This window comes from Macaca thibetana, chromosome 12 (assembly GCF_024542745.1).
Source record: "Macaca thibetana thibetana isolate TM-01 chromosome 12, ASM2454274v1, whole genome shotgun sequence".
Classification (NCBI taxonomy): Eukaryota; Metazoa; Chordata; class Mammalia; order Primates; family Cercopithecidae; genus Macaca; species Macaca thibetana.
The window spans coordinates 45229133-45240557 of NC_065589.1; the positions used below are offsets into that span (position 1 = coordinate 45229133).

The window sequence follows — 11425 nt, forward strand, 5'->3', positions numbered from 1 at the left end:
TTTCTGGCCCCACCCACATTCTGCTGATTGGTCCATTTCACAGAGAGCTGATTGGTCCATTTTGAAAGAGTGCTGATTGGTGCGTTTACAAACCTTGAGCTAGACACAGAGTGCTGATTGGTTCATTTACAATCCTTCAGCTAGACACCAAAGTTCTCCAAGTCCCCACTAGATTAGCTAGACACAGAGCACTGATTGGTGCATTTACAATCCTTGAGCAAGACACAAAGTGCTGATTGGTGCATTTACAATACTCCAGATACACATAAAAGTTCTCCCAGTCCCCACGTGACTCAGCAGCCCAGCTGGCTTCACCTACTGGGTCCCATGCCTTGCCCAGGGGCGGAGTTGCCCGCTAGTCTTGCCCTGCGCTCCTGCACTCCTCAGTTCTTGGGCCGTCAATGGGACTTGACCGCGGAGCCAGGGGCGGCCCCCGTAGGGGAGGCTGGGCTATGCGGGAGCCCACGGTGGGGGTGCGGGCTCCAGCATGGCAGGCTGCAGGTCCCAAACCCTGCCCCGCAGGGAGGCGGCCGAGGCCCACCGAGTTTTCCAACGTGGTGCGGGCGGCCGGCCGCAGTGCTTGGGGACCCAGCGCACCCTCTGCAGCTGCTGGCCCGGGTGCTAAGCCCCTCTGCCTGGGGCGGGCGGCGCCATCCGGCCGCTCCGGAGTGCGGGGCCTGCCGAGTCCGCGAGCACCGTGCACAGCCCGGGTTCCCGTGCGAGCCTCTCCCTCCACACCTCCCCACAAGTAGAGGGAGCCGGCCCGGCCTCGGCCAGCCCAGAGGGGCTCCCACAGTGCAGTGGCAGGCTGAAGGGCTGCTCAAGAGCGGCCGGAGTGGACGCCGAAGCCGAGGAGGCGCCAAGAGCGAGCGAGGGCTGCTAGCACGTTGTCACTTCTCACTGTGTTTACCAAATAGATTTTCATGCTTGTGCCCTAGCTGTTTAGACAGTTTGTTTAAAACTCTTGAGCTCAGACTCACCTTCCTACCTGCCTTCACATACTGAATATTTAAACATCTACCTCAGCCAACTTACCAATGATGTGGTTTCAGTAACTTGGTTCAACTTGGCTAGTCCCCTTCTCTCTGTGTTAAGCAATAAAATTTCACTACTTTTCCTCTTTTTCGATATCATACTGATTTAGGTTTTTAGAATAGCTACACAGTTATACATTTATATTGGTTTTATGCCCCAGTGCTGATAGCTCCACTTTTAGATCATCTCCATGGATTGTGGAAAAAGAAGTGCTACATATTCTCCTTAAGCTAAAAGACTAATTTTAGGACATCAGTTACAACCAAAAGTGTTTTATTTAAAATTTGTTATGAATTAACTACCTTCTAGAGGCTGATGGTTATGTACGTAACATTTAAATAATTTACTACTTTGAGGACTATTATTTTTTGTAGTAGGTCAAACAATATCAATGAATGTTAAAAATACTTCCTTTATAGCCAAGCCAAAAAAAACTTTTTTCAACTCTTAAAATGGCATGAAAATGCAATCATCAGCTTTCATGCAATTAACCATATACATATTTTCAAAAATTTGCTTATGTTAGTACTTACAATTTTCTTCTATAAATAGGCTGCTTAAACATTTTAACTTGATATAATATTCCAGTAATTACTTATAAAATCAAACAGAACTCAGTACTGTTTTGCTTTTTACATAAAATATAGGATGTTTCTGTAACATAAACTTTATAGAAATTTAAATGTAAAAAATTAATGCAGTAACTTCAATTTACCAAAATTGAAGACTCTTTATGAAAGTCTTTATAAGCCGGGCGCGGTGGCTCACGCTTGTAATCCCAGGACTTTGGGAGGCCTTGCTTACCTTACAAGGTCAGGACCAGCCTGGCAAAGATGGTGAAACCCCATCTCTACTAAAAATACAAAAATTAGCCGGGCAGGGTGTAATCCCAACTACTCAGGAGGCAGAAGCAGGAGAATTGCTTGAACTGGGGGGCGGGGGCAGAGGGTGCAGTGAGCTGAGATCACACCACTGCACTCCAGCCTAGGCGACAGAGTGAGACTCCATCTCAAAAAAAAAAAAAAAAGAAAGAGAAAGTCTTTATAAACTCCTTAAGTGAGCTTTAAAGGTCATCTAAATATGCTATCAGGACATTTTGTATGATCTATCAATCTGAGTCTGTCAAACAGTCATAACCTGCCATACAAAAAAAAAAAAAATGAAAACGCATGCATACATGCTTTGCTATGGGACTATACTGCTTGCATTTAGACAGAATCCTGAAAAAATTATTTAAACATAGAATAAATATATAGGTCTTCCTGGCCTTCCAAGTTAGCAAGAACTTTAATGCCTTTTGATATTTTTTAAATACATTTTAGATGATAGCTAAGAGACATATATAAAAAGACTCAACACAGTTCTTCAAAGACACATCATGTCCAACAAAATAGAAAAAACAGAAAAAACTGTAAAATACAGCATTGTGTATTTATTATGCAATTCATAGTAAAGTCTCTTAGTTTGGGGGTATAAGAGCTTGTCTCAACTGTGATATGAGGTGTATAATTCACCAGGAATTATCCGATCTGTGGCATTTTAGCTAACGGGGTGGTATTTGCTTTGGTAATAACCACAGTCAAGGGTATTTAATCTGGTTTCTGCAGGCTTGTTAGGAAAGATATAAGAATATAGTAATAAATGTTTGATAAATTCATAGAACTTAAATTGTTAATAAATGGATGTCATATTAATAAGTTCATTTGTATTACAACTATGTATGAAAAAGTTTCAGTGTTTGTGGCTTCTAGTAAAATTCTCTGGCTTTGTTACCGTAATAGTTAATTCAGATAAAACTTATGAATACTGATGCTTTCATGTTCAGAGATAAATGTGTATTTAAACAATTAGTAAAATATCATTAAAAAATACTTAGATTCATGAATTTATGACTATATACTTTCACTTAGAGGACTGCTGGATTCTAGAAATTGTAACATCATTCTAAAATTAAGAAACAAGAAAATAAGGACAAACAAAAATAGGAACTATACAGTTATTTAAAATTTTAACAATTTGCACCAGCACACATAAGCAGGTTTAGGATATAAAAGAAAATACTAAAAGCAAAAGTGAAATATACCATATTTCATGATAAAGGTAAGTATATTTTTCTGAATTTCTATTTTGGCACTCATCAGTTTCATAATCTGGCTATCAAGAAACTGATTCCTCATCTTGAAACACTAACTGATGTATTTCAGTTCAAGGTTCTTATTTGGACTTTTCATCTTCAGATCTTTAAATCTCATTATACTACTTCCTCTTCCCCACGATACTTAAAACAATGCCCTCAGTATATACACATTGACTGATTGTGGTGTTGGTACTAAAGGTGGCGCTAAGGCTTTGGCATTAACACAAGATTGAGTCCCAGGGTCTTCTCTTTTACAAGCTGTATAACCCTAGCCAAGTTGCTTAATCACTGTACCTCAGTTTCTCATTAGCCTATTTATGCTTAGTGTTCCAATATTGGAACGCCAAGCATGTGGGGGTTATTTTATATCCTACAGATCAAGATCATCACCAAGGTCTGATTGCAAAAATTCAAAAAATTGCAACCTCAGGCATAAAATGGGTTAAACACAGGAAGAGTACCTCAAGGCGCTAATGGGAAAAATAAATGAGAGAACACAAGTAAGGAATACAGAACTGTTGGTTCTGTCCCCTCAACTTATTACTGAACTAACAGAAAATTTGGCAAAATTATGGCCATGTGATTCCCCCCTTTTAATAGCCCACTGAAAGGACCTACTGAATAGGTATATTTGGCTGACAGTTATATTCAAAAAGCAAGCTGTTATTTTCACACAGGTATAGATGGAAAAAAACAAAGTTTTAGAGTCACAAAACCTTGACTGCCTTAATTTTTTTTTCCGACATTTAGCAATGATGATACACTTAGTAGTAAGCATTAAAGACTGAAATGCTAATGTCTAGTATGAGTTACACTTTTACCGTGTGGGCCTTTTTTTTAATAGACTTGAACATTTCTTGTAATTTTCAATCTTCGCTTTTTACATTTTGAGGCTACGTGGTTAGGTAATACAAGTTTATAATTATGACTTGGTGCATTATTACTTTTACATTAAATTCTACTTTTTTAGTAATGGTTTCTCCCTCGTATAGATTGTGTAATATTAATATTGCTATACCAGCTTTCTTTTAATATATGCCTAGTGTTTCTTCATATGTCTTAGTTTCTTCTATGTTTAAGTATATCCCTTTTAACTACATATATTGCTTTTTAAATTTAATTTTGAATAGTTTTGTCTTTTGACAAAAGACTCATGAAGTTTTATTTTATTACAATTACTGACATATTTGTATTTATTTCTGCCATTTTATTTTGGGCTATTTATAATATTTCTCCTTTTTCTTTGCCTCTTTTTTCTCCTCCCTGCCTTCTATTGCATTGTTCTTTCCTGGCTTCTGTTGTTTTCTTTCACGTCTCTTTTCATCTGGCTTGAAAGAAATACATTCTATTTGTATTATTTTGTGATTAACCTAAGATGTATACCATGTTTATTAACTTTATATTTTTAATATCTATAGCTTTTTAACCAATAGAAACTTCTGGACTGGTTTCAAAGGAAGCCAAACTACTGAAGTTGTTTTATTTAATGTGTTCCAAAAATATACAATCAGGAAAAAATGTGTAATTGGTCATATTTTTATGGAATGTATTAAGAGAATAGTATGATGATACCAAGCTATAACAATCATTATCTAGTTTTTGAAGCTTCATCATCATGTTAAATCCCATAAACAATTGATTCTCAACTAATGAGGAGTACATGTACAAGACATGGCCTTAATAGCAGTAGCGCAGAGATGTTAGTACCATTTCTCCCACACCATAATCTAAGAAAGGTGGCATCCTCCATTTCCATAGTTACTCCTGGGTCTGTCCCTTCAGCTAACCCAGTGAGTCAGGCCCTCTGCAGATGTTTCATCCAGAAGTGACTCAACGGCAGGGCTCATCTCTCCTTGGAGCTATAATTTTCTTCTTGTAGATGGTACACTTGGTTTCCTGAAACATCTTGACACCTCACACCATCCTGTTCTTAAGTGAGGAGCAGTGGACTTTAAAATCCGTGGTGAGTATACTGTGCCATTAGCTAAGGGGGTGAAATTCAGCTCAAGGCCAAGGATGAAACATATGTACTATGCTTTGCTTACCTTGGTGAACATCCAGGTATGGCTGAACCTCCCAAGTGGTACTCATCAGAAGAGGCGCGGTAGAGGATATATTATTTCTAGTTGTCGGGGCCATAGGAAGATCCTCTTGGTGTGTAGTTCCTTCCAGTTTCCATCCCTCATCATGAAAAGTAAGTAGAAACTAATGGTGATACAATCCTAAACAAAGTATTTAAATATGGACAACTGTTTCCTGCTAGGTAGTTCCTTTAATTCACAGGATCTATTCTGGGTAACCCAAGACTACCTACTAAAGAGAAGAAGCTAATTTCACCTCTAAACTGGTTAGTCCCTTCCCCTCTGCTCAAAGTAGTTATTGGTGACATAGGAAGGAAGCTTAACCTGGGCTTCTCCTATCCTGTCTCCAGAAAGAATAAGATACTCTTCTTAAAAGGTTAAAATTCCCATTAACCTAGGTTATTGCCGTTATTAACCTCCAAATTTGGTGTGTTCCTCTTGATAAGTTAACCAATCCTCTCCAAAATTCCTGCAAGAGGAAGGGGCAGGACGAGTTTTGTTGTGCTGAAATTACATATATTATACTATCTTAGTTATACAAGAGACTCAAGGACTTTCTTCTAGAATCTGTGCTCTTGGTTACCCCTGTGTCCTAGCTCCTCCCAAGCTCCCTGAACTAGTAAATCATTGCTGCAAAAATAGACAAATGGCTGTCAATATGTCCACACCCTTTTAGGTCCATTGATATTCACTTTCTGACAAAAGACAAGGCAAGGACCCACCAGCACCCAGGTCTCACTTCATGATGATGTCATCCTCAATGAGGGCTCACAACCTGACCAACTACTGGTTTCACTTCAGTTTTGACATTTCCCAGAGCTAAAGAGCTCAGTCCCAATCACAGGAACAACCACCTTGAGGGGTGGGGGGAAAGGGGAAGACCAGTGTCCCAGGGCCCATGTTCCAGCCTAGGCCCTTCTTAAGTACTCTGACATCAACTTAGTATTCAATTTATTGGGCTCTTCATAGCCCCTACAAGTCCACAGATTCTTAAGAGAAATAATGAGATCTACATGCAGAATAAACTGAGGTTTCAATAAAATCAGAGATTATATATATTTCTTATGATCCTTCCTATAGCCACAGGTCTTCTGACTTCTGAGGTGTCTAATCTATGAGTTCACTTGTGAAACAGCCCTCCAATATATAATGGTGCCACTTAAAATATGCATTGCCCACTTCTCACATGACTTCGCAGAGGATTACAGTCTGCTGAGTGAGTTGACGTCTTTTTATTACTCTCCTAATGTGACATCCATGAATACCTGATCTAGGCAGTGCTCTATCACCTCCTGCAATACTGCTTCCAGGAACATACCAAAATGAGCATCTGAGAACTTCAAGGGTAGTATTTGGAAGACACTTACTTTCTGGTGAAGGAATCCAGAAAATGCCAGATAAAGTATTAACAGTGCTGGAGTAGGGAATTCTACAAGTGTATCATCTTCTACCAAAAGTGGTTAGCATGCCCCCTCTTGGAAGTACATCTCCTCCAGTTTTCACCTATTCTCCATTTGCTATTCTTAAACTGCTGGATCAACTCAAACACATCACTGAATACTCAAAGAATATTTGCTGTATCTATTGTGTCTCCTACAGAGAATCCAACTGGTTCATCTTCAGTATCACCACAGAAGTCAGATCCAATTTACCACACATTCCTCCATTTAAAATATCCTGTCTTTGTAATAATTACACCATGTCCTATCTGGTTCCCCTATGTTCTCGTGTCCTCCAGCATCACAAATATCCAGGTAGCCAGCTAAGTGCCTGCAGAAATGACAGACTGCACTAAAAGAACTCCACTGACACCCTCCAGCAAGCAAAGGTCCATGTATTGACCAGCACTAGGCTATAGGAAAGATCATTCAAGTGGAAGACACTGTCTCCATCCATGGTAGGAACTGTAACACTGCTATAAGAGCACTTCAAAGGCAGAGGTTATCATCTCACTGGTTTTCAAATGTTTTCCTTCATCCATGTAAATACATGTTATCTTTTTCCACTCTCTGCTCTATCCACCTATAGGAGATACTACACTCCTACATCCTATGCCCTAGTAGTCTGTGCTAATAACCCCAGCAGTTAACTTGAACATGTCATGTGGAAAGCCCAGACTTAATAATAAGAAGGGTCTCAAGGAACATTTGTGGAAACAGTCCTTCCACCTTTAGAAAGCCTTCAAGCATTCTCTTCTAAACAACATTCCACCAACAAAAAATTCCTCATTTTGCTGATTAATAAATGGAAACTGGAACTGAATGGTGGCACCTAGAATAAATCCAGGGGAACTACCAGTACAATAGTTTACTTCACTGTGGGCCCTCTCTACTTGCCACCATACTTAGAATGTATTCCAAGGCAAGTTCTCCTTTTGAACTTTGGCCCAGCTGTCTAATCACCTATGAGACATAACTCTGGCTTACTATGTTGGAGTCACTGTATAAATTGCTAACATCTTCTCTGTGATGTTCTCTGATGGAGCCTTAGAGAGATTCCTAAATCCAGTTTGAGATTCCTGAAGCATTGGTCAGTTCCTCCGTTCACCATCACCTTCAATGAATGCAACAGAACAGATCTGAATAAGGTACTTACAAACTTTTAAACTTTAATAACTTAAAAGAGCAAAAGAAATAATCAGTTGAAATTACTTGAAAGTTAAGTGTATTAACATTTATAATAATTATTACACAATTTCTATATTGTGTTATAGATCCTGATTGGTCAAAAGAAATCATGAGGTAAATTATGTACATGGATAACAAAATTAAGACTATAAGAAATTTAAAGAAAACATTGCCCTTTGGAACTATTTACAAATTTTTAAATCATATTAAATCTTAAAATTTTTTAACATACCAAATGCCTCGAGTTTTATAATTTATTATATAAACAACTTGATACATTTACTTATTCATTTATTAAACATTTAACAGAGTAAATGTCATTTTTCAGTAGTCTGAAAAAGAACAAGGATTCTGATGTTTGGGGGGGTTTTTGCTTTCCATTAAAACAATAGTGGTTGCAAAGCTATCCCTTATTTTAAGAAAAGCAATAAAAATGTAAAGATCTGCAAAACTAGAAAGCAGAAAACGAATTTATTCTAAATATTCTGAAACATCAATCTTTAGTAATTAAATGTGTGAAACTAGAGCCATCTACTGGTTGAAGTGTGATGTTACACAACCCAACTGCTGGCCTATTAAAGCTGGGAGCCTTAGTTGTAGGGATTTAAATGGGGATGCACATGGGCAAAAATCATCTGGTCTAGGACACTGGTTCAAAGGTTTAATAAAATACTCTCTTTTTATCAGGAAACCCAACATGTGTAACAAGGTAGGATCCCCCTGTAAAAGCCCCTGTAAGGGGCCTCCAACCCTGACCCTCAATGAAAGGAGTGACTCCACTAATTAGCCTGAGAAGCAGAGACCAGGCCAATGAAAAACAAGCCATGAGAGGTAGCTTGGGCAAACAACTGTGGTTTGGAAGGAGGCACAAAGAAGGAACAGCATTAGCAACACTGTCTCTTACCCATCTTTCCCCTGAAGATATCTTAGACACACAATGCACAAAGGACAATGATCAATGGTCACAGAGAAATGAAGAATAGGAGTAGGCACCTGAAAGCCTACAAACCTCTTTTCACAGGGACAGAGCTTATGTGCTCATTTGATTCCAAACTTAAGAAAATACTAGTGTAAGTTCCCTGAAAATGAGAAATAAAAAAATAACACATCTGCTTTTTTACCACAAGCCGGTAAGAACTGAGTTTCTAGGTCCGGTGGGCTTTCACCAGCCAAGTCCTGGACGGGTCTAGTCTTGGAAACAAAAGCCCAGTTTCAGGTCCCAGCCTCCTCCCTTCAAAAGGGCATGGATGTCCATAGAATCGAGGCAAGAAATAGAGCTCTCCAAGATTCCTCTCTGAGGCAGAAACCCCCAGCCTGGACAGCAGCTTGTCAGCTAGGCTTGGGGTGACAGGCTGCAGCAAAGTCCCAAAGACTCGCAAACATTCCAAGGCCACATGAAGCACAGTACCCAGCCAGGGAGCATCCACTGGGCTCTCCCAGTTCAGCTTCCATGGTGCATGCCTTTGGACAAAACCATTAGTTTGCCGGACACAGCTGGACACAGCCTCTAGAGCCTTATATATCTGAAAGTTATCATAGTGGTCTGCTACCTGCTTTGGCAAAGTGGCCACTGAGCTCACCAGAGCATAATCCTCTGCCTGAGCACGAACTGATGGCCCCAACAACCCTGGCTCACTGGGGAAGCAGGTAGTGCAGAAGGCTGGGTAGGTCTCAGAAGGATTTATTCTTTTGGCAGTGCATCGGTTCAAGAGACCTCCCAAGGCATCTGCCAACTCGGAGTTCAGCAACTTAACCACCTTTTCATCATAGTAGTCACAGTCCCAGTTGGGGACGCCCTGCCGCAGGAGAAAGTAGCGGAAGCCATCCACAGTATAGCGGTTAAGGCAAGTCCTAGGATCCACCACGTTGCCCAAGCTCTTGGACATCTTTTGGCCACAGACTGTCCAGTGGGAATGGACATAGATGCGCTGTGGCGGGCTCATGCCGGCCCCTAAGAGGAAGGCAGGCCAATAGATGGCATGGAATTTGAGAATGTCCTTACCTATGATATGAGAGGTGGCCGGCCACCAAGATTTGAACTCAGCATTTGGGTAGCCAATTACAGTGAGGTAGTTGACCAGGGCATCCAGCCATACATAGATGGTCTGCGAATCATCCCCGGGCACCGGAATGCCCCAGTGCAAGTGGCTACTTCTGCGAGACACGGACAGGTCGGGCAGCTCCTCGTCCAGCCACTGAAGAACTACGTGATGAAATGGTTCAGGGGTTATCGCCTGAGGGTTGCCCCGCAGCCACCGCTGGAGTGGCTCCCGGAACTGGGAAAGCCTGAAAATGTAGTTTTCTTCCTTGGTCCAGGAGACTGGATGCCCGCTCTCAAGAGATACAGGAAATGAATCCCCCAATGGGCCCAGCTGCCGGGTGACCTTGGCCTCAGGCAGGAAGCACTCGTCGGAGGCGCAATACCAACCTTCATAGACGCCCTTGTAGAGCAGACCGCGGGACTTAAGCACCCCCCAGAAGTGCTGCACAGCCACCCGGTGCCGGGCCTCCGTGGTGCGGATGAAATCAGTGCAGGAGATACCGGCTTCCTGGAAAAGCTGCTGGAAATGCTTGGAGACTCGGTCGCATAGCTCGGTCGGGGCCAGGCCCGCAGTAGCTGCTGCCTGCTGAATCTTGAGCCCGTGCTCGTCGGTACCAGTAGAGAATCGCGTGGCGGCCGTGCTGGGACCTCGGAGGCGACGGTGGCGGCTTAGGGCGTCCGCCAGTAGTGCCGAGTACAGGTGCCCGATGTGCGGCGCCGCGTTGACGTAGAAAATGGGTGTAGTGAAGTAGGCGCGCGCATCACGAGCATCATCGCGGGCACTGAGGGAGCCCGAACTGTAGTAGCGTGGGCCGAAGTCCTCCAGGAGAGAGAGCCTACTAGCCCCCGTGCGTCCTAGCAGCCGGAGGACAGACTTTCCCAGCATGGTGCAAACCGGCCGCAAGCGGAGGAGGCGGTGTTCTGACAGCACGTGTGAGCGGCGCATGCGCAGCCGGGTCGCGCCGCAGCTTCCGACCGGAAAACCAGTGAAACTCGGCCCCGAGCGCGGGCCTTCAACGCCCTCCCCGCCCCGCCCCACCCGCGCCTGCGCCCTCCGCAGGCCCAAAGCCGCGGCGCCGCAGGGCCCCAACGGACTGCGGCTTGCCAGAAAAATAGCTCAGAGTCGCCGGGTTTAGGAGAGGCTATGAAAGAAGACGAACCTCTTTGCCTTTGCATAAGATGTTGTGTTTCCTGCTTTGGATTGTAATTTTATATTTATGAATGTTTCCCCCTCTAGGCTCAGCTGCTTGTAGGCAAGAGTTTTTATTGAGCCGTTTGCCTAAAACCGGTCCGTGGATGGCATACTGCAAGACAGAGTATATGGCTCTGCACATGCCCAGTCAATATCACAAACGTCATCTAAATTTTATCTCAGAGCCTAAATCAATCTGGAAGGGAGGGAGAGAGAAAAAAGATGAAAAATCATTACCTACAGCACTTGAGAGAAGGATAAGAACTGAGAATGGAAGTCTTTAAACAGTTTTTGCTGAATCAACAAAAATAG

The 11425-nt window shown here is 42.3% G+C and overlaps 1 protein-coding gene across 1 annotated transcript; it reads right to left on the bottom strand.

Annotated features, from left to right (window-relative positions):
• Positions 1–2159: 2159 nt before the first annotated feature.
• Positions 2160–10901, bottom strand: MARS2 (methionyl-tRNA synthetase 2, mitochondrial). Its single transcript, XM_050750717.1, has one exon. It carries the CDS (start codon positions 10865–10867, stop codon positions 9026–9028), a length of 1842 nt encoding a protein of 613 aa, XP_050606674.1. The 5' UTR covers positions 10868–10901; the 3' UTR covers positions 2160–9025.
• Between the last annotated feature and the right edge of the window lie 524 nt (positions 10902–11425).